At 39.9% G+C, this 24,706-nt stretch overlaps 1 protein-coding gene across 12 annotated transcripts in view; it reads right to left on the bottom strand.

The window, feature by feature from the left end:
* The window catches only part of SYNJ1 (synaptojanin 1), a 59,020-nt gene that overhangs the window by 25,622 nt on the left and 8,692 nt on the right, over positions 1 to 24,706 (bottom strand). For 9 of the 12 annotated variants that reach the window (XM_071562379.1, XM_071562371.1, XM_071562416.1 and 6 more), the window contains 13 exons: positions 22,190 to 22,276; positions 21,527 to 21,794; positions 14,303 to 14,528; positions 13,625 to 13,708; positions 13,016 to 13,077; positions 12,631 to 12,727; positions 11,554 to 11,723; positions 9,621 to 9,702; positions 8,243 to 8,395; positions 5,416 to 5,581; positions 4,160 to 4,183; positions 851 to 1,042; positions 379 to 463 (listed from right to left, as the gene is read on the bottom strand). In XM_071562379.1, coding sequence (XP_071418480.1) covers positions 379 to 463; positions 851 to 1,042; positions 4,160 to 4,183; positions 5,416 to 5,581; positions 8,243 to 8,395; positions 9,621 to 9,702; positions 11,554 to 11,723; positions 12,631 to 12,727; positions 13,016 to 13,077; positions 13,625 to 13,708; positions 14,303 to 14,528; positions 21,527 to 21,794; positions 22,190 to 22,276 — 1,696 coding nt within the window. The remainder of the gene's footprint in view (positions 1 to 378; positions 464 to 850; positions 1,043 to 4,159; positions 4,184 to 5,415; positions 5,582 to 8,242; positions 8,396 to 9,620; positions 9,703 to 11,553; positions 11,724 to 12,630; positions 12,728 to 13,015; positions 13,078 to 13,624; positions 13,709 to 14,302; positions 14,529 to 21,526; positions 21,795 to 22,189; positions 22,277 to 24,706) is intronic. The other 3 variants (XM_071562398.1, XM_071562466.1, XM_071562405.1) reach the window with 2 other exon arrangements.

The raw sequence follows: 24,706 nt of genomic DNA, 5'->3' as shown, positions 1-24,706 counted from the left end.
TCTAACACATGCTTTTGGAAAGATTCTCACAGGATTTGCTCTTCCCAGCAGTAAAAGAACACCAGAGCTAAATTACACACAGGAAAAAACTGAGGAGCTGCTGAACATGAAATCCAAAATATGGTCAAGTGCTGACTGTTTGAATCCATGAGATTACATTATACACAATTTAAGGGATCACAGCTTTTCTAGGGAAGGCTGAGATGACATCTGCAATCCTGGCACAGAAATTGGGAGAGAACCAGAGTACAGTAAAAAATTAATTCAGACTAATCTGAACCAGCACAAAACAGGAGAAAAAAAATTTTAAATAACATTTTACTCAAAAAAGGTTATTATCAACCAAGTTATCAATCCTGTACTGATTGTATCACCCACCTGGCATTCACAATGTTTCCTGCATTTAACTCCACCATTTCTTCAAACCCAATGGCAAATATGTCCACAGGCTTGTTTTTGCGATCTGCAGAGAAATGTGAAAATAGCTATGTGTCCTTTCTAATTAACTGAAGAAGCAAGACTTCACAGATATATTAATTTTAGGAAGAAATAATTTACTTAGGAAGAAATTTCTTCCCTGTGAGGGTGGCCAGACCCCGGCACAGGTTGCCTAGAGCAGCTGTGGCTGCCCCATCCCTGGAAGTGTTCAAGGCCAGGTTGAATGGGACTTGGAGCAACATGGTCTAGTGGAAGGTGTCCCTGCCCCTGGCAGGGGGTGGGACTGGAGGATATTTAATGTCCCTTCTAACCCAAGATATTCTATGCTTCTGTGATATCTACTTTAATGTTTATGATTAATTAGCAAAATCAGAGTTTTCAAGAAAAAAAATCACACAATACAAATAACTACCTTGGAATTCATGGATCCCAGCTAACTTTGGTGCATCCAGCAGCCAGTCAGTGAGGGTCTGATTTCTGAAGGCAATACTCCGGAACTGCTTCCCCCCATTGACATTCCACGTCCCAATGCACACTCGGATCTTTTTTGGTTTTGCATATTTATAAAAGTTCTCACACATGCTCTTCAGCACTTTTACAGATGCTGCAAAAACATTTGAAAAGATGCTATTTTTATAGAGAATGTTTCTTTAGAAGACTTGGCTATGAGATCTTTCCCATATACATGCACAGACATAGAGAAAGTTATACCATGGAAGCAGGAGGAAAGCAGCTTTCCCAGGGAAAAGCACCCTTGCACACATTCCTTGTCTGGTCAGGACACTGACTGACTGAAAAACAGCAGCAACTTCTTCAAAACAATATATAGGAACGTAATACATGAAGGAAACATAATTTCCATGTTTTATAAATATCTGTCATTCTTTCACCTTATCTGAGATTCTCTAGGGAAACCATTATTTTTCATACATGGATATCTACATCATTTTCACAGGTTACATTTATGAAATCCAATTTGTATTACAGAACCAACTTGCAGATAAATTTATTTCTGGAAGTGTAGAGTCTATGTAAGCCACAAATCTGAATTATTTTTTAGGTCAGTTGAATTCCTAAAGTTCTGCTTTAGCAAAGAAAGCAGGCTGGAATTCAAAACAATGTAACTCATTTCTCTGTCTCACTAGCTTTTCTTTGTGCCTTGTTTTTATCTGTCAGATGGGAGGGAGAGAAACAACCCACGTGTAAAGGACATTGTGAGAAACACACAAACAAAAAAGGTGATTCAGTGGTCAGGTAAATGAATATCACCTAGGCAAAGTACCTATTTTGAATGCTCTCATGGTTATGAGACTCCGAGAGAATGATATAAACAATATTAGATGGAATTCTTCCCTTCACTTGTTGCAGTCTTGCAAAATAATCTGTTATGGAGCACAATATCTTGATTGAAATCCCCCAAATAGGATGATTAGGGAGCTGCTGCTGTCTTTTCAGTTATTCTTTTTAAGTTTGCCACCTTTAAATCTGCTACAGAATCTTGGCTACCTAGTTAAAACAAAAATCATTGATTCTCTAGCTCTCATTGGTTTGAAAAGAATTGGAACCAAGAGAAGAAGATATTATATTGTATTTATTGGCTGTGAGCTCTCTCTCTGCTGAACCAACCATCTATCCACAGATGGGTAATCACAGAGAAAAGACAATGAACTGGCTGATGTTTCCTGGGGGTACTACAAGCAGACTATGCTTGAGATCACTCTTTCCTCATTATAATCCAGGGAAATGAAGTCTAGAAAACAGCAAGGAGCCAACAGAACACCTGACAACTTCAGGTGAGAGCCAGATACTGAGTCTACCTCTGACTGGACCTACACACCAAGTACCTCAAGCCAAGACCAGCACATGCCTTAAGAGCCTCCAAGGGTCAAGGCTACCCAAGGACAGGAGCTACCCAAGGACCTGACTACTGAGGGAAAACCAATTCCAGGAATGCTGCAGCCACAACACATCCAAGCACCCAAAGAACCGAAACAGCATCACAGGTAGCTCTGAAGGTTTGTGCAGAGTAGCCTTTGTAGTACTCTGAGCAAGTTTTGGTATCAGAGTTTGGACTTTTATGCTCTCCAGTTTCTTATTTTTCTTTTGAAAATTTAGCAGTTTTCAGCTTCATTTTGAGCACTTACTCCAAATCATTCAGAGTTGCTACCCAGGAGCTTCTAAGAAAAGCTGCAAAATTGAATTATTGCCTACTTAACTTCTGACATTGTGGTAAGTCCCTAATGTGAAAAACCTTACACCAGGTTAGAGTCTAAGAGTGAGCTGACAACATGCTTATTCCAAACATAAAATTCTTATCTTTAAACTGGCAAGCTTTCTGAATTGTAGAGTTTTCTCAAATACTGAGCAAACCAGTTGCTTTACAGAGCTCCTGAGCCTCCTGCAAGTATGGTTTTCCTACACATTTCTAGGTATTTATCTTTTCAGAAAAATTGTGTCTCACTCTATGTAAAAAATCCAATCAATTACATTTTGCAGCAAAATACTTAAAATGCTGATCTTACTAGGCAAGCAGACATATGGAAACCAGTTCTGCAAATGAAACGCCAATTTAAAATTCCATGTGGGGTATTCTGTGCAACTGAACTTGAAGGAACTATTTTATTACAATACCCAAATTCCTATAGAAATGTTTCAAATACATGCAATATGCATCCAGGAAAAATATCGAAATGCTACAAAACAGTTCACTTCTGGAGTTGTAAGTAGGTAAGTAAAACACATACAGAAAACACCAAGCAGACAAACGTAAAAGCAATTTTAATTTTCTCAACTCACAGTAAAATCTGCATAGAGGAGCAATAGGATTATTTTTTTAAAAATAATAGTTTCTGGGAACAAGGAGATGATGAAGCATTGCACAGTTGACAAGTACTTCCAGCTCTTCCTTGAAAATACAAAAAATGTATCTATGCCATCTCCCCGAATAGCACAGCTTCAGGCAAACAGGTTAAGTAACATCAAAAAGAAGAATTTCTGCTAAGAATTATAAAACTCAGAATTTCTGAATCCTCCAAAGCAGAGCTCTCATATTTTAAGCTCAACATCAGAGACATTGGTGAGGATATTACTGCCATGTCTCCATGAAGAGTTATCTAAAAAGTTCCCTCCTCAAGCTTTGCCTTTGCTGAGAGTTTTATCTAAAGAGATGCTTGAATATTTTCCCCTTTGTGTCACCTGCAGAGGTGACCAAATCTCAGGAGGTTTGAGTGGACTTCTGCTCCACAAAACACAAGTGCCAGCAAGTTATTTCAAATCCTTCTAGCACAGCATTAACCTTCGCTGGGAGATAATACAAAATCAGTCTGTCTCCTGCAAGAACACAAACAAGTTGAGCATTCTCACAGCAAATAAGAAGTTACAAATTGTACTGAAGAATTTTATCTCTTATCCTAAACAAAGCAAAACTACAGAAGCTCCCAAACCAGATAAAAAGGCAAATTCCTCTATATTTGCAAAAAAACCAAAAACCAAGAATTGGTTGCCTCATTTCCTAACTCACAGCCAAGCACAACTGCAACATTTTTCACTCTTATATTCTCATTTCTCTTGGATTAAAGGATGTTGGGGCACAGGAATGCACAGGTCCAAATAGTACCAGGAAAATACAAGCCCACAACCAAATATTGCACAGCCATGAGAAAGAAGCCAGAGAAGAACAGTAGCTGGTCAAGTATTTACAGTTTATTTTACTATACTATACCTGATTGTAATGATTGCTCTGAAACTACGGATGCAGCAAGAAGAAAACAAGAAAAAATTAGTCAAGTAAGTTACCATTTTTTAGAATTTTCCAGTAATACATGAGAGAAAATGCTGAAACAATTTATTACACTTAACCATTTGCATCAGTTAAACCACATCTTTTATGCTGCAAAATCTATGAAGTTTCACAATAGGATTAACAAATTCTCTTTTCTTGCTTTATTAATAATGAATTTACACGTGATGAAGTACCCTGCCAGTTAATTTGCCACCTAGCAGAGAACGCAAAGACACTCTCTTCAGTGAAGAGGGATTGATTAATGCTTCTCAGCTGCCAGGAGCTGCAGATACGGAAGGGACAGCTGGCATTCCCAGGGAAAGTGAGAAGAAATGAAAACAACTTTCAACTAAGTGTTAGGTGAGGCCGATTTGGTGGGTTTCAGATACAAGAAAAGTTACAGTAACATAAAAGCTTGTGCTAGAGAAACAGGAGAAAAATACCCCTTCAGTTTCCACATTGGATGAAGATGTGGGCCCACAAGATGAAGACTGCAATCAGGCATAGATTTTTGTCATGTGCCAGAGATTTGCACCAAAGTTTTGACACATTTTTCCTCATTCTAGGTTGATAAATGTCCAGTAGAAGGAAAAAAAAAGAAAATGAAAATTTTAAAATGTTATTAAACGTTGCAGGAACCCACCATTTTGGACACTTGGGACCTTGGAAAGAAGACTCAAATTTCAGTTTCTTCTTTGCCCAAGGTTTATTTTATTTTGCTCCTCTGTTTCTTATATCCCAGGAGACTGCTCTGACGATAGCCCTACACCTGACCCACTACCTTCTTGCCAATCAGACTTGTAGGAGGATAGGACTGACTGTAGTCCTGGGGACCACAGAAGATATACCTGTTTGAGAATGCAGGATTCTGGTTCAGCTCCCCGTTCTAAGGGGAACCATGTTCCTGGAATCAGAACCCCAAGTCCACATGGCTGCTCTGCATAAGCAGAATTTCTTAGAGAAACCTCTCTGATTTTGACAGAGAACTTCACCGACAAATTACAAACAGGTAAAGACATTACTGCAGGATGTTAGTTTGATACTATTAGTAAAGCAGAAGTAACTTTTGTCTTTTAATAAGCCAAGAGAACATAAAACAGCATTTACACTTCCAATAGTGCTTTGAAAACAAACTCCATACAGCTTTCTTACACCAAAGAGTTACAAGACAAATTAAAATCCTGGAAGACACATACCGCGTAAACTGCTGGTGGTTAAGAGAGCCCGTGCTTTATCTGCTAAATCACTATTTAGGGTATTTCCCAATAACAAAACATCAATGGCCTCCTGCTTGGAGCTATCAAAAAAGTTATTTTGGATCGTTCTGGTCACAGAACGAGCACCATCCTTCAGCTTTCCAGCCTGTTAGGGAGGAACATGTATAAAATATTTTATGTTGGACACTGCTTACAATAACATTGGCAACATTCAGTAGCATATATGTAAACTGTGATAATGATTTTAAAGTCTAAGGCAATTTCCTTCTTTAAGGGTTAAATAAAGTCTCCAGAGCCTACTGTACTATGTATGCTGACTTCCCATCCCCAAATGCTAAACAACATAGTAGCATCTTCAAGGCATATCTAACAAGCAAATTTAAATTAAATTAAAATACTGCAGAGAGGGGAATATTTTTATTTCCTAAACCTTAGGCCTTCAAAAATTAATTTGATATAGTGTCATGTTTAGACCATCACAGGGATTTTGGGCTTTTCCCCAAATAGTGAGAGATGAGCAAGCACTTGAGTCCAAATGCCAAGATACATGAATATATATGTACATATGAGTTCAGATTTCACATTCTGAAATATCCATGTTAAAAACAGAGATAGCTTTAACTCATTAAGACCCTGCAACTTTTTAAAATAGCATGCAAGTCTCATGCAGTATCCCAGAAGGAACACAGACACTAATCCATGGCTACAGACATTGTTCATAAAGGCCTCTTAAATGCGTAAGGAAAAAAAGATAAAACCTTAACAAAACTATTCCAGGTTTTAGTTGTATGAATTGTATTAGACAACAAGGAAGAAACTACTCTTTTTGCATGGCTAAGTAAATTGGCAACATTGCTTCTGGCAGACAATGTGAATGAGGATTAGAGAGCACACTAGTGCTGTAGGATTTTAACGGGATGTGCTCCCTTCCTGGCAGACAATGTACAACTTATGATCCAAAAACACACTCACCATTCACAATCAGGTAATTAATTGAAAGGAACCCAGAGAAAGCAAAAGAAAGAGCAGGTAAGGAGTTAGATAGAACAACAATAGTAATACTTTAAAAAGGACTGGTTTTCAGTATAGAAATGTATATTACCACATTTAAGGTTAGAATAATTTTTCTCCTATCTTAAATTTTCATATTTTTACGTCTAAGTGCTCTTGGACTTTGAAGAATCAAATTTGAGAGTAGGAAATGGAAGAATTTCAAGTATCAAACTTGTAATTTGAGAAATGAGAATACAACTTAAAAACTACTTTTTAAAATATATTAGCAGAGTACTCAAGAACATATAAGGTAGTGAGCCGGTCAGGTTTCACTGAAACTAGAACAAGTATCATATGGCTTTGCAAGCATTAATGATCCTTTTTAAATAGATGGGACTTGTGTTAGGGATGCTGCATTTGATTTATCTGATATGGTCCAAATTACAGTTGTCCCAGGGCACGGATCCAAAACCAGCAGAGTGAGTGTACTGTCGTGGTTAAACTCCAAGCTGAAACCAGGATATCTACTCTATTCTATGTTTTAATTATTCAAAATGGAAAGGTAAATACAGTAAGTATGTTTTTCAAAGTAAAACGTTTAAGTAGCCAAGTGAACAGAAAACCACTGATTTAGGAAAAGAAGCAAGGAGAGTTGAACAGGAAAGTCAAGAGAAGGGGAGAGACTCCATAAAATACTTACTGCAGTCTTCCTGACAGCCTGGCTGACACTTTTGTAAGAACATAAAACTAAACATCTTTAACCAAATTCCACCCTACAGTAAAGTACAAGCAATTCCCCAAATGAAGAAGTCTTGTATGCATCAGTCAAGGGTAGAATAAGCAACAAGTCTATTTCACTTATTTTGCTGTGATACCTCCCCAATGTGCAGAGAAGGGCCCTGGAATGGTCTGAATGAACAAGTGATGAAAAAACCTGAACAGGTGACTAAGAGTACATAGGATGTAACACATAATGAGGAGTAGCACATTCTTTGACATTAAGAACGGTGTGAAAAGACATTTTTGAAGGAACTAAGGGCAAAAACTGCTATGGTTCAACCTTTGTTTGTCTTGATAGGTATCACATGGTAAGAGAGAGAATCATGGAAACAAAAAAAGTACCACTATGAGAAGAAAAAGAAAAAACAACACTAGAAAACGTGAACAATTCGGGCATCACCCGAGACAAAACAAGCTGAAGAGAAACCGAGCATTACAGTGTCACAGAGTACGGAACTGTTAACACAGTATTAGAAAGCAGGGTAGAAACAGAATTTGGGGGTTTTTCAGTAATTGCAAAACTAAAAAGAAATAGCTGGAGGAACAAAAACTACCCAGTTGCAACCTGTTTAATAATAACACTGTTAAATATTAAAAGCATGAACAACAACATCCAGTCAAACACACCGGAAAAGAAAGGAGAAATAGTGAATGGAACTGAAATGACAGCAGGAGAGGCAGAGAAAAGTGGAAATAGCCAAAGAAACTAAAGTTGATTTGAATACACATTTCTGAACTATGAGCTAAAGAAATGGAAGATTTGAGCCTTATCCTTTCACACTGAACAGTGTTATCTGTGAGGCAAAAGCATGGCTGGGAAGGGATCTACTGGAACAAGATCTCGCTATCAACACAACTAACAGTTTTTTACGTTAATTGTTTTGGTTGATTAGATTTGTTTGGGATTTTTTTAGGATTACCAAAAGAAAGGGCACATTTTTAAAAGGAAAATCTCATTGTTGCTGTATTAATGAAAGAATTTATTAAAACCCATACTGAACACTGTTAAAATATTCAAGAAAATGTCCTTTACCTTCGCTTTTCCTTCAAGGGCTCCAGTTCCAGCGTAAATTTTACTGACAGAATCACCATTCACAGACCACATGGATCGAAAAACTTCCTGAAAGCGTGTAACTAACTGAGGCTTCTCAGCTAATCCTAATACCTCCAGCTGTTTTGCTAGCATCTACAACAGTTGAAGACAATATTTGTGAAAGAAAAATCTTTAAATGCATTTATTGAAAGGCATATTGTATTTTTTCAGCATATATGCATAAAAACCCTCAAATCCTTGGTTTATATGTATCATTCTGAACGAACTGACACTATGTTATGGTTGAAAGGCTCATCATACAAGTAAGTGTATGAGCCTTTACTTAACTTTAGCACCAACACTTTATTTTCTCTTGAAGACAGGTAGTAATATAGGAAAATAATTATGTGGGTGACTTGTAAATATTTTCATCTAACAATTCACCAAACTAAATAAAAAAGCTATTTTCAAGAGCTTTTAAAAATCTTTAAAACCTTGAGGTGTCCAGCAGCAAGAAAAAGGACCCTAAAACAGTGGACACAGAATGACAAAGGCATAATTCTAAAGGTTGGGCAGGAATTAACAAAAGATACAAAAGGAAAATTACACACAAAATTAGGAAGAAATGAACAAGAATCTTCAGAAATTGAGTGCTTGTTCTTATAATTTTACATGGTCATCCAGAGCTCAGTATTTGTTATTTGAAATACCTACCACACTAAATATAGTAAGAATTCATGTATTTCATTTAAACAGAATTTTAGAATTAGGTAAGCAGCTCTTCAGGATTTCCCATTTTCCTTCTTATTAACCAGTACTATACTTTAGCTCTCATATTTTAGCTGTAATCATAAATCATAATTTAGTTCTCATCACTGAAAAATTTGGCACACCAAGTCTAAAAAAAGGTTATATTTATCCAATTCTTAGAAGGTAAGAAAGGAAAAAACAGAGCTGCAAAACTAAGTCTGACATATAAGTACTGTACACATCAAGAGTGTGTAAGATTTGTTGTTATGCCACAGAAAACTCTTACGTTAATGCAGCAGCAAAGCACTACATATTCCAGAATCAGATATGTTTGTTCTACAAACAGTTCTCACAGAAATTCCTCTTACAGATGCTAAAACAAGAGCATTTCAATTATATAAAATTCAGAAAACGAAAGAATAATTCTTTTCCTTATTTTGACCTTACAGCACCCATGATTTTTCATTTTTAAACACACTGAGGATTTTTAGAAGTCAGAACAAAGAACATGCCACGCTGTAAACCAAACTGCCATCTGTGAAATGTTAATTCACTTTTCCTATGGAAGTTAATGCTGCTTTTACAGCCTAAGTGCCACAGAAGCATCAGCTGGATATGGTTTTCCTACCTCTAAGCCAAGGAAAGCCTGGACGCTGTTTGTTCTATCCAGACAGTCCAGGCAGTTGGTTCTGACAGTACCATTCTGGGATCTGTGCCAAGGACAATGGGAGACAGAAAGAGAAAACAACTGAAATAACTCATTTAACACATATTTCCTTAACAAAGAAAGGGACATGAAGATCTGAACTAGGACAGTGTATCAGGGTATTGCTGGTTCCTGCCAGCACAGTGACATTTAAAAACACATCAGGAATAGAGGCTGAGCTTCCAACAGCAGTGCTGCTCACTGTACTCAACATTTTCTGCAAATAACATCAGACTTTCTGCTTCAGTTTTCTGCAATCCTCCTTGCTTGACTGGTTAAAGACTTATGCAGGATTAGGCTTTCTTTTCAAATAATTCAGCTAACACACTTCCCAAGAATCTCAGAGAGAAATAACAACTTTTGTTAGAACAAAAATGAAAAAATAAAATTGATGCTTCTTGTATCTATTTAAATAAACTAAAAGTAAGAAGAATTTGTGATAAAACTAAAGCAAACTTCAACCACTCATTACTTTCTCTTTCCTCCCCAAATAATAAGGAAAATTAAGCTCTTCCCCCCAAAACCTTGAGGGAGGTTTGAGGCCCTCAGAACTGCACCACTTCCTCTGGGAGAAGCCCAGTAACTCCTGCTAGAGAGCTCTCGAAAGGACCATGTCAGGCAAGATCCATTCCGATGACTCTCCCAACGACACCCATTTATCCCTTCCTTCTGTTGGTTGCACTGCACACTTTGCCCAATGAAGTCAGTATGGTTTCAGCACATGGACTTGGGAGATCTAACCATAAACCACAGCAAGTTCTGAAGAACACTCTCCAGGATTAATTTTTTTGCATTACTATCTCTGTATTTGATGTGAAATACAAAAAAAGGCCTGACATTCCCCAGAGGAGATCATCTATGAACTCATAAACATTACGACTGTGTCTTTTATTAATGCAATTCTTGGAGTCATCACAACCCATGGCCTATTTGGCTTTTGACCTGTTGCTAGCCCTTGTGATGTGTGATTATTTGAATCTCCATCAAGATCAAATGCTGCTCTCCCAATCCAAAGTCTCACACCACTTTTTGAATCATCAGTGACATTTTAAGCAGCATATGGGGTCCTGAGCACTCTCCAATTAAATCTAATCCTATTAAACCCTACTAAAGCTTGTTCCTCGGGGATCTAATCTCACAGCCAGGCAAGAGCACAGAGTTGCACTGGAACTCTCTTCTCTCCCACTGCATGAGGCACAATGTCATTACTCAGCATATCTCTGAGGGAGAACCTCCTGTGGGAGAAGAGCAGGAATGTTGCCTGTTTCTAGCCCTGCTTCCCTTTTCCTGCTGAGACAAGCATAGCCTTTGCTCCAGGAGTAAGGACAGATGTACAGAGCAGGACAAAAATCAGGCATCTCATTCCTGCTTTGAGAGAAAGGCATCACTCAAATGGGGAATCCAGGTGCAAAGATTCAGAAAAGGACTGCACTGAACATGAACTTTAGCAACACAGAAAATGGTGCGTTTCATTGCTTGAGGGAAATGCAGAGAACATTATACTGGAAAACGGAAAACTATTTGTTTTTTAATCTGGCAAGAAAAAGGACAATTGACCATTTTCACCAAATTATAAGGTCAAAGGCCTGAAATCAATTCTTGTGCCTTCAACATCTCAGAGAGATCTTCTATGAAGATTTTTTTAGAGTATACACAGAATGAGACAAAATTTTAATGAGTAAAATAGGTGACTCATAATTCAGCTGTTAAATATCATCTGGGATTCAACAAAAACACAACAGAAGTTACTTTTTTTAATCTTCATTTTTCTCTTTTATCTTCTTGCTAAGGAGCAAAACCCATCACAGCACCACAACTTAATTTGACGAAATATACAAAAGTTATACATACAAACCTTTTCACTTCCTTTCCATCAAAATAAAAAAATCCACACTCCAAGAATTTCTGGACTTGAGGTTTAAGCACACTGTGCAGTTTTTCTGCCTTTCCACCTTTAACCATCTGATGATAGTCGAAGTTCACCATTTTGATATCAGCTGAATGTTCAGATGCTTTCAAATGGCTCTGTCATTGTAAAAAGAGACTAAAACCATATAAATATACCAGTACCTGAACACACAGTAGTATGAGCTAAACAAGAGGCTACAAATGTTTTAAAAGTTGGTTTATTAGCCATCTTGTCTATTCAATGCTTTCTCTTAGGTATAATTTCTCCTAATATTACCTGAAAAATCCTGAAGCGCTCACACAATCTTTGTTGGCAAAGTGTTGGGCACCTGGGAACACTGCTGTCTCCTATCACAAGAGCTGGATACAGCAAATATCCCAGTGAATGCCCTAAGATAGTCTATGGCTATTGACATGTTCTCTGGCTTCACACAGAACTGATCAAACTTGTCAGTATTTATGGAGTGCACTATGACAGTTATTTTTAATGCAACCAGTGGGAATTAATAGAAGTGACCACTTATAGTTAACATCTGCTGAACAAACATCTCCTTTTAACCATGAAGCAGCTTTCATGTTTAAATTGATAATTAATTTGTGATCTTTAAAAAAATAAGAAATATACCCATTAATTCCAAGAGGAATATCTTTGAAATGAACATCACAGTATTAAATATCACAAAGTATCATTTATTTATTCACCAGCTTCACAGTGTAAAAAATATTTATGTCTTCAATAGCATGAAATATGAACATGACTGAAAATCCCTCAACATTGTCTATGTTGCTGTTACAATTTTTCAGCACAGTAACCAAACTGAGCAGAATCAAACACAAATTGTATAAAGAGCTTTTAACCATTTATTTCACATTATGTATCTTAAGCAGTGATGTTATAATAAATCAAATTTGAACTGCCAGTGGCAGTTGGTCCAGAGCACAGCATTCCTGGTTTGGTTTTCAAGGATGTATAAAAGCTTCATTGCAAACAAGCAAATTCCAGTGAGAGAACTGTTACACTCACCTGAAAAGCTTTGCTGAGCATGTGCTCCCCTTCTTTTGCCCCAAGTAAATTTACAATAATTTGCTTGCCATATAAATTTTTAAGAGTTTGAAAATGCCTGTTAACAGAAGAAAAATTCCACAGTCATCTTCTGGTATGAAGAAAATCAACAGGAACACCTGCAACACTGACAGAGATGCTGCAAAATATTTCAGTATAAATTTAATTCACACTTTTCAACAAAGAACCCAAAGGCATAAGCAATCCCCAGAAAGTTCCCAACTTTGCTGAATCCCACATTTTTATAGACAAAGCCTCCCTTTTGGAATAATACATCCCATCTCTGTGATGCAGTATTTATCAGAGGTCTGTACTGCATTACAAAAAATTTAAGATGTCCTTTCACCTGTCAAAAGCTGGTGCATTCGCCTCGAAACCCCTTGACATTCTGACACGATGGGATCCCACCTATAACATGAAGATTTCATTAAATTATTTGCCTTGGTTTGAGTAAAAGGCATGTAAATGTTTCAGCAGTTTTATTGCAAAATGCTGATATGTCTGAAGAATATGGAGTCCCTGTGGCGCATGAACTTTTTTTAACCTTTCCTTAAAAACTGTGTCACAGCAGTAGTTGCTGAGTCAGTCCCTCTTTCAAGAAAACTGGGATGAAATTATATTACAGTAATCCTTGATCCTTGACTTCTTGAATAGACCTCTCCTCAAGAGCAATTCAGAGGAAAACAATCTCGTAGACAACCTACTTGAAAGAGGAAAACCTCAATTTTAAAAACACCTAAAGAGCCACAGACATTGAAAACGTCTGCAGAGCAGCATTCAGAGACTTGAGAGAATCAGGCGTGGTGAGTCACACCATAGCACCAACTCGCTCCCAAAGGATCATCTCATCATCCTGACAGGGAACTAACTGTGCAAAAGAGCCCAAACGCTGCTATATTCATGTCTTTAAACATGTTAAGAATTATCTGTATAATTAAATCTATCTCCTGCTTACCTGCAGGCCTGGCTGTTCCCAAAATAAGGGAACAGATCCTCGAATCTGTATGAAAGATGACACAGAGTCATCTAAATAGATCACCTGTTAAGAAAACAAAAAGCATAGTGTTAATAGTTATCACAGGTTTTTAGACTAAATTAAACATGGAGTAAATAAAATACTACATATTCCACACTAAAAGCTAAAGCATTTATTGTGTTTCCTAGACCTTTCTCTCTATCCCCTATGAATAATTCCTACAAGAAGTTGTGGCACTCTCATGCTCCCTTGCAGGATCATGATTTACAATGTGTAAGGAAATACAGTGGCATTTTATTATTTGGACCTGAATAACTCCTGTGCTATGAATAAGAGGTTTTAAACAACTTGGTAAGACCTTCAGTTCAGGAGGCTCAAGGGAAGCCCAGCCACCCACAGCAGTTCAGCTCACGGATAAGAGCTTCTTAAGCTACTGCAACCCAGACACCTGTGTGCCCTTATGCTAAGCTACATTAAAAACCAAGATCATCAAATTATGTAACCTACTTAGACTCCTCAATTAGCACCAAAGGAACTATTTCAATACCTGTTGGTTACAGGCTTGACTTGTGATCTGTTGACTGAGAACAAAAAATCACACCATACATGTTCTTATACTGGCTTTGTCAGCCAAGCAATGACTACAGCTTAACATACCTGCTCTGTTTCAACAAAATTAGCAACATGACCATCATCATTTGTTCCCCGGACATTAAATCTGGTGCCAGCCCGTTCACAGCTTAGTCGTGAAATGAGACAAGCCTTTGCCTGCTTGTGAGCTGCATAAATTGTCCTTATTTCCACTCCTCCACACATAAGACGTAGCAGCCAGTCATCACAGTTCACACCGTAGTGCTTCAGATGTAAATGCAGTGACTGATTCCTATCAGGGAACAAAAAATCATGAATAACTGGGAGGAAATAAAATCCAGCTCAAACTGTTAAGCCCTCTACTAACTCATTACATTTAACACCTACTACCACAAATAAGAACAGGAAAATAAGCATGCTATAGTTTTGTGATATAAGTTTTATTTAAATATACCTGAAATAGCAAAGTTTACGAGAGAACAGCTTAAACATTTGCACAGTAAGACTATAGGGTGAAGCTATGAATTTTAATGACCTTAAAAAATAACCCTTATAGCCACTGCTTATCAACCATCAAAAACCAACACTCAAACCTTGTTTACATTGCTCAGCCTTGCTTTGAGAAGTCAAAGATTACAGACTCTGGGAAAAGCAAGCCAGAATTTCAACAACAGGGTTACTTTTTGTGGTGGGCAAAGCACCTTTCAATTTCACACCACCACAAAAAAAAACTAAAAAAAAATCTTTGTCAATCATCATCATAGCTAGGCTTTGCGAATGAAGATTTGGGAAGGGCACTACCCACGCTTGCTGCAAGCGTGCTGGTGGCTAAAAAGGCCGATACGGGATAGGCAGATCCCGTCACAAAAGGTACAGTAGAAAGTCTCCTTAGGCAATATTGGGAGGAACGGTTCTTTCTGCGTTGTCTTTTTTCCTCGAGACTGACTCTGTGTGCGTTCTCAAAGGAAGCAGCAGCATCGTGTATAGTGTGTCTCCATGAATCCCGACTGGAGGCCAGAGTGGACAATTGATATCAGTCAATATGGCCAAGGCTGAGGTGTTGTCTCAGGGAGTCCTTGTATGTCTTCTTCGGGGCTCCGCTCTTGCGGCAGCCGGTGGCGAGTTCACCATAGAGCATAATATTCGGGAGGCAGTGATCCTCCATCCTGGAGATGTGCCCTGCCCAGCGCAGCTGTGTTCTCAGCAGCATGGCCTTGATACTGGTGACCCCTGCTTATTCAAGAAGGGACACATTGGTCACGAAGTCAGACCAGTGAATGTTCAGGATTGAACGGAGGCAGCGCTGATGGAAGCGTTCAAGAAGCCGAGAAGCCGCAGGTGGTTGCGACAGATGACCCATGATTCAGACCCATATAAAAGAGTAGACAGTACAATGGCTCTGTAGACACTAATCTTTGTACTTTTCTTCAGGTGTTTATTGGACCAGACTCTTTTATGGATGTTGTAGTTTGGAATTATTACGTAAATTGTTTCCCCTGCCACTAACTGCCCATGCCATTAGTTAACAAAAGAAGTAGTTAACTGCTACCCTCTTCTTCTTGATCATTTGGGTGGGGGGCAGGTTGTCTCTTTTGGTTTTGGGGACATTTTTTCTATTTTTAGCTTGGCTGAATGCAGGAGCGGTGTGTGTGTGCTGCTGAGGAGGGAAGCCGTTTTCTCCTGCCCCTCGTTGCTGTTGCTGCTGCTTCTTGGTGAGGAGGAAACCTGCTGGTTTGGGAGTTGTTGGTGTTTTATTTTTTCTTGTGGTGTTGGGGAAGCAGTTTGCTCTGGTCTGTTTACAGTTATATCTATACCTCATCATCATGGCTAGGCTTCGCGAACGAAGATTTGGGAAGGTCACTACCCACACTTGCTGCAAGCGTGCTGGTGGCTAAAAAGGCCGATACGGGATAGGTAGGTCCGGTCACAAAAGGCACAGTGGAACGTCTCTTTAGGTGATATTGGTGAGGAACGGTTCTTTCGGCGTCTTTTTTCCTCGAGACTGACTCTGTGTGCATTCTCAAAGGCAGCAGCATCATTGTGAGTGGTGTGACTCCATGAATCCCGATTGGAGGCCAGAGTGGACCATTGGTGGCAGTCAATATGGCCAAGGCTGAGGTGCTGTTTCAGGGAGTCCTTGTATCTCTTCTTCGGGGCACCTCTCTTGTGGCAGCCGGTGGCAAGTTCACCATAGAGCACAATCTTCGGGAGGCGGTGATCCTCCATCCTGGAGATGTGCCCTGCCCAGCGCAGCTGCGTTCTCATCAGCATGGCCTCGATACTGGTGACCCCTGCCTGTTCAAGAACAGAAATATTGGTCATGAAATCAGACCAGTGGATGTTTAAGACTGAACGGAGGCAGCACTGATGGAAGCGTTCAAGAAGCCACAGGTGGTTGTGATAGATGACCCATGATTCATACCCATATAAAAGAGTAGACAGTACAATGGCTCTGTAGACACTAATCTTTGTACTTTTCTTCAGGTGTTTATTGGACCAGACTCTTTTATGGAGTTTTCCGAAGGCTCTGTATGCCTTTGCTAGCCTGTTGTCTATCTCTTTGTCAATCTTACTGTCTGAGGAAACGATAATTCCCAGATAGGTGAACTGCTGGACTTACTTAAGCTCTGAATTGCCTATGATGATGTGAGGATGATGGAAGACTTCTTGAGGTGCAGGTTGGTAGAGAACTTCTGTCTTCTTCAGGCTGACTTCCAGCCCAAAAATCTCAGCAGCCTCTGCAAAGCAGGATGTTAAGCGCTGCAGAGCTGCTTCTGTTTGAGCAACGAGGGTGGCATCATCAGCAAAAAGCAGCTCACGGACAAGGTGATTCAGGGTCTTGGTGTGGGCTTAGGGTTAGGGTTAGGTTGAATAGGTTTCCTTAGGTTGACTAGGCTTCCATCGGTACAATATCTGATGTAGATGCCATTTTCTTCATCGAGGTCTGCCGTGGCTCTTTGGAGCATCATGCTGAAGAATATTGTGAATAGAGTTGGTGCAAGAACGCAACCTTGTTTCACACCACGGGTTATTGGAAAGGGCACAGAGAGTGCATCGCCATATCTTACTTGTCCATGCTGATCCTCATGTAGCAGAATGATCATTTTGAGGAACTTGGGGGGTTATCCTAAATGTTCCAAGATCTGCCACAGGCCTTTTCTGCTTTGGTGAGGTCAATGAAGGTTACACAGAGACCTTTGTTCTGTTCCCTACACTTCTCTTGCACTTGTCTGAGAAGAAATACCATGTCTGTGGTGCTCCGATTGACTCTGAAACCACACTGGCTTTCAGGTAGAAGTTCTTCTGCAATAGTGGTAACTAATCTGTTCAGAAGTATTCTTGTAAGGATTTTACCAGCAATGGAGAGTAAAGTAATACCTCGGTAATTTGAGCAGTCTGACTTTTTTCCTTGTTGTACAGGGTGATGATGACTGCGTCACGGAGATCTGATGGTAGCTCCCCTTGTTCCCAGCAACGCACAAGTTCGTGGAATTTGGCATGGAGTGCTTGACCTCCATGCTTCCAGATTTCAGGTGGAATTCCATCAACCCCAGCTGCCTTGCCAGTTTTCACCTGTTGTATGGCCTTAAGTGTCTCTCCCATAGTAGGGGCTGCATCCAATTCATTTTTCTCCATTTGTTGTGTAATGTGCTGAATTGCTGAGCCTTGGACTACATGGCTGGCACTGAAGAGAGTCTGAAAATGCTCAGACCATCAGTTCAGGATGGAGGTTTTATCTGTGAGAAGCATTTGACCATCTGCATTGAGTAGGGGGCTTTGAACCTGGTGTGTGGGTCCACACACTGTTTTCAGGGCCTCATAGAATCCTCTTTGGTCACCCAAATCTGCACATAGTTGAGTCTGTTCTGCTAGGTTAAGCCACCAATTGTTCTGGATGTCTTGAAGTTTCTGTTGGAGCTTACTGCATGCAAGACAAAAGGCGGCTTTTCTTATATGGCAAGATGGCTGAGCAAGGTGTGCTTGGTGAGCAGTTCTCTTCTTCTTCACCAATTCCTGGATCTCTTTATTGCTTTCATCAAACCAGTCTTTGTTTTTCTTGGAGGAGAACCCTAAGGACTCTTCAGAGGACTGCAGGATGCAATTTTTAACATGTTGGCAAAGTGCTTCAGGAGAGGGATCTATGGGATTATCTTTAAGTCTAGTTTGAAAGTTTACCTGAAAGCTGTCTCTCACTGTAGCTGTTTGAAGATTGTTAACTTGGAGCCTCCTCCTTGGAATGCCGCCTCTCTTAGGTTTGGACTTGAAGTGGAGGTTAAGTTTGCAACGCACAAGGCAATGGTCTGTTTGACATTCTACACTTGGCATCACTCAAGTATGACGGACATCACTGACATTTCTCTGTGGCACTAAGATATAGTCAATGAGGTGCCAGTACTTGGATCGAGGCATTCAGGTTGTCTTCAGGCTGTCTTTTCTGTTGAAAGATAGTATTGGTGATGGTGAGCTGCTGCTCTGCACAAAACTCTAGCAGGAGGCATCTGTTGTCATTGCAGTTTCCAAAGCCATGCTTGCCCAGGACTCCTTTCCAGGCTTCAGAATTCTTACCTACTCTGGCATTGAAGTCACCAAGGATTATGATCTTATCATCTGCAGGAACCTTTTAGGTGAGGCGATGCAAGTCGGTGTAGAATTTGTCTTTTTCTGCTGGGTCAGCTTGGAGAGTTGGGGCGTATACACTAAAAAGAATAACATGTTGCTTGTTGTGTAGTGGGAGGCGTAGGGACATAATGCGATCGGAATGACCTGTCGGCAAATTTTCAAGTTTGGAGACAATGGAATTTTTAATCATGAAGCCAACTCCTTAAAAGGTGTCTTTCAGGTTTGGGTTTGCCTGACCAGTAGAGTGTTTAGCCAGTGCCACATTCTTTAAGGCTGCCTTCCTTGTGAAGACGAACTTCACTGAGAGCAGCAATGTCGATGTTGAGTCATGACAGTTCGTGGGCAAATAGAGCAGAAGATGCTCAGGACGTCCACTATCCTCAGTATCAAGCATGGTTCTGATGTTCCAACATGTGAGTGTTAATTTGAACACACCTTTGGAGGCAGGTGTATGCCTTTGAAATCTCTTTGTTCTTGTTTGACCGCATGGAAGATGCCGGTTGGCTGTGGTTATTCAACCGGGTGTGGAGATGAGCTTAGTTTAGGCCACCTTTGCTAGGCCCCTCTCCATGTGGAGCAAGCAGTGCTGTCCTTAGAAAAGGCTGCTTGGTCGTTCAGGATGCTGCCTCAAGAGACTCATCTCTGGAGTCAAGTCTCGAATGACCAATATCCTGAACCGCCTGCATGCAGGGTTGGGGCTGCAGCTTCCAGCTGCTTCCCATCACTTGCCGTTTTCGACCCTCGCCTGTCGCTACAGGGCTTTGCAATGGTGGGTGAATCCTTCGAGCCTGCGCAATGGATTTTTTAGGTGAGGCACAGCGTGCGCAGAACTGCCCCACCCTTTACTCCTAAGGCTCATCCTACACGGCCTAGCGAGCTTGCATGGTGACAGCGAATACCTCAGGACGCAGGTTTGGTTAGAGTATCCTCCTCTTAGATGGATGGCCTTACAGGGCTAAGCAAGCTCCATCTGCCCAGGTTTGGGGTTGGAGTTGTCCTTCTCCTAGGATGGTTGCCAGAGGGCTAGCGAGCCCATCCTACCAGTGGACACACTTTGTCTGACCCTTCAGGTGAGATCTGTCTGGCACGGGAGACCCTACCAGAGGCACAAGCCACCGGCAGCATAGCTCTCAACCTCATGAGGGCACGCAAGCTTCTCCCCCGCAACAAGGAGGTGTCCCCGGAGAAGAAATTCTTGTCAATATACATTGATTATTTCCATTATATGTCACTATATTGCATCACTTCCCAGACAAGCTTCCAGGAATACATTCACAGCCAATTGACTCTCAAATTTCTGTAAATATCAGTTTCAGGGTTAAGTGTTGGTACATTATATACTGCAGCGACAGAAAGCAAGGTTCCTACAAGTCCTGTAAACCTACCATCAAGGGAGTAGTGTTTCTGAAGACCTGAGCTTATTTTCTGTCTTATAGTTCACTCAGATCAGTTTCCTCTAGCTGACCAAGACAGTGGCAAAGAGTAGAGAAGCCTTAGATCACATGTCAGAGCTGGTTTGGTGTTTTGCATTTTGAACAGAAGAGGGGAAGGATGTAGCTTTTCACATGTTCTAACAGGATACTGCCAAGTCTTCAGTGCCCTTTCAAGGTTCATGGACACACAGACCATTTTTAACAACCCAAAACTTAAACTTAAAACAGAAGTGGTTTATATATTTACACCGAAGAGGGAAAATTAAAAGCAAAATGCAATATAACACATCCCACAAAGGTAAGAGAGAACAACAACCTTCCCATTGAAACAGCAAAATCTACAACCCCGACTAACCCAGAAAAAGGCTTCTGGAGAGAATACCTAAACAAAGAGAAAAAACAACAACAAAAAATGTTTACTTCCCCAAACCAAAACAGATGTGAAGTAGCGGTAAGGCCCCTTGCTGCCAGCACAGTGACAGCAGGTCCTTTCAGTACTGCAGTCATGGAGAGGACAGAAGTTCCCTCCTCCCTCTCTTTTTATATCTAAGATGATGTCAGAATATGGTATGGAGTATCACTGGCTAGTAGAAGTCAGCTGGTCTGGCCCAGCTTGAGTCAGCTGATAATCCAATGTCTGCTCTAAAAATCAAAGCCTGAATCTGGGCCTATTTAAACCCAGGACACTCCACGCCTTGTTCCGTACCATATTATGTCACCCACAAAAGGTTAAGTGAGTTCAGCAGCCAAGCAAAGTGCACTTTGTAGCAGAGCCTACCTGCTGTGTCAACAAAATTAGCAATATCAATTTTCTGTGAAATAAAATTTTTAAAGTACTTCCATATGTTGGAAACCTGCTTGGAAAACACTCGTAAACACCATGCCATTTTAGAACTCAGAGTGTTCAAAAATAGGATCTTCTTTTTTCTTTAAGACTTCATTACCACACTTGTTTAAAAAAGCTGACACGTTTGATGAAAGCATTAAAGCTGAAACACATCACGACAACTGTTAAGATCAAAGTATAACATCAACAGTGAAAAATCTGTGTCTTCCAACTAAGAAACTCCAAGTGGCCATGGAAACATCCTATCATTAGTTACATATTTATGCCCTTAAAGTAATTCTATTCTATCTCATCAAGATTTGTGGGAGAAAGGTGTACACATGAGAGCCAAAGACAAAAACTTGCTACAGAGGGATTCATTAATGCCTGCTGAAACAACTACGAACTCACCAGAAAAACCTGTTGTCAGTAGTGTGTTCCTGCATGCTGCGGTGAGCACTGAGACTCAGGTCTAGACTGACACCAGTTGCAGACCAGGCAAAATAGAAGTTTCCAGAGTTCAAGACTTTGCGCACTTCTGAAATACGATCCTCATCTGTTGGGTCAACTCGCAGCGACACAAACTCTGTGGAAGTGACTCGGAACACTTCAGAGTCCTGAATCTTTCCCACAGACATGCACCCTGTTACTAGAACCAGGTAATGTAACAGTGTGTCTCCTGTGAAACAAGAAGAGACACAGGTAGGAGAGTATGTCTCAGTGGAGTGGGGTGTGGATGTATTTACATGCTCAAGGGCACACAGCCAACTCCTGTTTGCCTGAAAAAAGTACAAAAAGAACAAACACCAAGAACATGTTCCCAAGTTCTACAGAAGAAAAGGAAACACAGGCAGGAAAACTATGCTGCAAAGAACAAGGACTGTAAAAAGGGAGGTTATTTTTGTCCCCTCTCTCATTTCTGGGACTGCTCCAAACTTGTAAGTTATTCTACAAAGAAAAAACAGAACAAATTGAAAAAATTAGCCCAGTTTCTGTTACAAAGATCGAGTTTTACAGGAACAGCACAGCTTTCTTTCCCAAATGGAAAATTGAAGTTTTACATATTTGACTCACCAAGGTTTAATCTTAGCACACCCAAGAGCCCATATGCATCCATGACTTTGGAGTAGGTATTCTTGATTGTGTCTTTTTCTGCAGAAGCTGTGGAGAGAAAACATAAGATATGATGATGTAAAAGCCCCTACACTATGGCAGGGAAAAGGAGTCACTCCAAACCAAAATCCCAAGGGATTACAAAAGCAGCGCTTATGTGACACTTGTAGAAACAAATCAAAATGTATGAGCATACGACACTTCTATAATGGAAAAGGAGAATCTCATGACAAAGTACAATCATGCTATGTTTTGCAACTTGTAAAAACTCTAAGCGATATTAAAGGAGAACACTGGCACTTTTAACAGCATCATCTCTCAATACAAAAAGCATCTACAACACAAGAAATTAAGACCCATGAGAATGTCCTCCTCTCAGGTGCATGGTGTGAATCTTGGGGATTGTCCTGTAAAGGGCTAAGGGCCAGACGCAATGATTCTTCTAGGTCCCTTCCAAGTCAGCATATTCTGTGACTCTGTGACTCTATAAATGCTGCTTTTTTCATTAAAATGTAACCTTTTTCTCCAAGTATAAAACCCTGATGTGGCAGTACTATCTCCAAAGAAGTAAGTAAGATTTTTAGATACATCCCAAGCAAAGCAAAACTCTGGCAGGTCCACAAAAAATGGTATTTAAAAGAAATGTCTTAGAAAATAGTTTTCACAGATGGTTTTGAAAAAATACTGTAATATTTTAGCAGAAATTTAAGTGTATCTGCCATTACTCACCTTGGATTTAGTGTAACACTTTAACCCTTTAATCAGCACTCAACAAATCAGGCCCACAAGCTTGGCAGCAGAGCCAGGTGAGAGATGCTGCAAAGCAGCAGGATCCAGCTTTGCCACCAGATCTACAGGGATCTGGGTCACCAAGGATCAGCACTGTCTCCCTCCACAGAAATTATCTGCCAATCAATTTTCACTTTGACACAAAAAACCTCAGAATTTGACCTAAAGAACAAATCAAAATGCCTACTGTCCTGACATTCTGCTATGCTCTCTCTCACATTAGCTATGTGTTATTTAGAATAAAAGGGCTGTATTTTATTTGGAATTGCTCTTACTCATGACTGTTCCCTAAGCTCAGCATAACCCTGCCTGTGCACAAGCCCATTGCTTCTGTTCAAATACCTACCAGCTCTCTTATCAAAGTGAATCAGAAAATCCAGTATAGAATGAAACAATTACTTAACCACAGCTTGACATCTAACCACATTCGATGTTTTATTAAGTGAATTTTTAAGAAGTTTCTTTACCTATTTGTACTGACACCCTGTATTCCTGTAATATAGATACTAAAGAGACTTACAGCAGCATGAGGATTTATTTCCAAAGTTCTCTTCCAGATTAAATGTTAAGAACCCACAGCCAAACGAAACATGTTTTGTCAGCATCACCAAACCACGCTTTTCTTAACCAGAAAACCACCAGGATGGAAAGAACTCCTAAACTTCAAAACCTGGTTCTTTCAATCCATTTTTCAGTAAGAGTTTAGTGATACCAATGTACTCCTCCAAACTCAACTCTGGGAACCAGAGAACTGCCAAGTTCTTCCTTCACATTTCAAATTATTAGTGAAAGATGAGGTTTAGTTTCAAACTTTTTGCAGGATTTTTCTTCAAGGTGCCTGCCAGTAATTAATAACACTTCAGAACAAAGGCTTTCCTGCATATGATGGATTTATTCTCTTTTTCCATTGCAGAGAATGAGTTATACTTGCTAAGCCTTAATAAGTAAATTAAGTAATGTGGGCTTTGCAAACTCAGACAAACTAAAAAAGGTGACCCCTAACAAAGCACGAGAGGGTTGCAAAAACAAATAAATGGAAATAGAAAAACAGACTGTGGATAGTCAATTATCATTTTCTTAACAAAGTGCCCAAGCACCAACCAAAAGCATTTCATGTGATGTTTTTCAGTGACATTAGACTTATTTCAGTGTAAACTCAGCAAAGTTTTTCCACAATGACCATATAAGTATTTCTATCTGGCATTGTCTGCACTTTTCCCATCCCTTTTTTTTTTTAAGGCCAAAATTCGCATGGGAAAAGGTCAAATGGGTTTGCCCTGGCCCCTGCTCAGCCACCCCCAGGCTTCTGCTTTTGGGGCAATGAATAACAAGGAAATTCCCAACATCAGGAGTGTTACAATATCAAGAAAAAGCACTTGAGATTTCTGAAAAACATGATGAAATCAGGAAAGATGACAGAGCTTCATCACACTCCTCCCAAGGGATCGTGCCCAGCCTCCTCAACAGACCAAAGTCTGTTCCCCAGAAGCACAAGAGAGTTCTACCGACCCCTTCTTTATTTCTCCAAGAAATGAAAACTTTTTATCCTTCCATGATTCTTTTTTAGCAATACCAAAAAGCAAAACAAACCACAAAGATGTCCACAAAATCACAACACTTTTGATGTGGTTTTCAAGTCAAATTGCAATGCATTCTTGTAGAAAGCCAGCAAGGCCCATTTGCAGTGTC

This window comes from Pithys albifrons, chromosome 1 (genome assembly GCF_047495875.1).
Source record: "Pithys albifrons albifrons isolate INPA30051 chromosome 1, PitAlb_v1, whole genome shotgun sequence".
Taxonomy (NCBI): Eukaryota; Metazoa; Chordata; class Aves; order Passeriformes; family Thamnophilidae; genus Pithys; species Pithys albifrons.
This window is presented reverse-complemented; position numbering and strand designations above follow the sequence as displayed.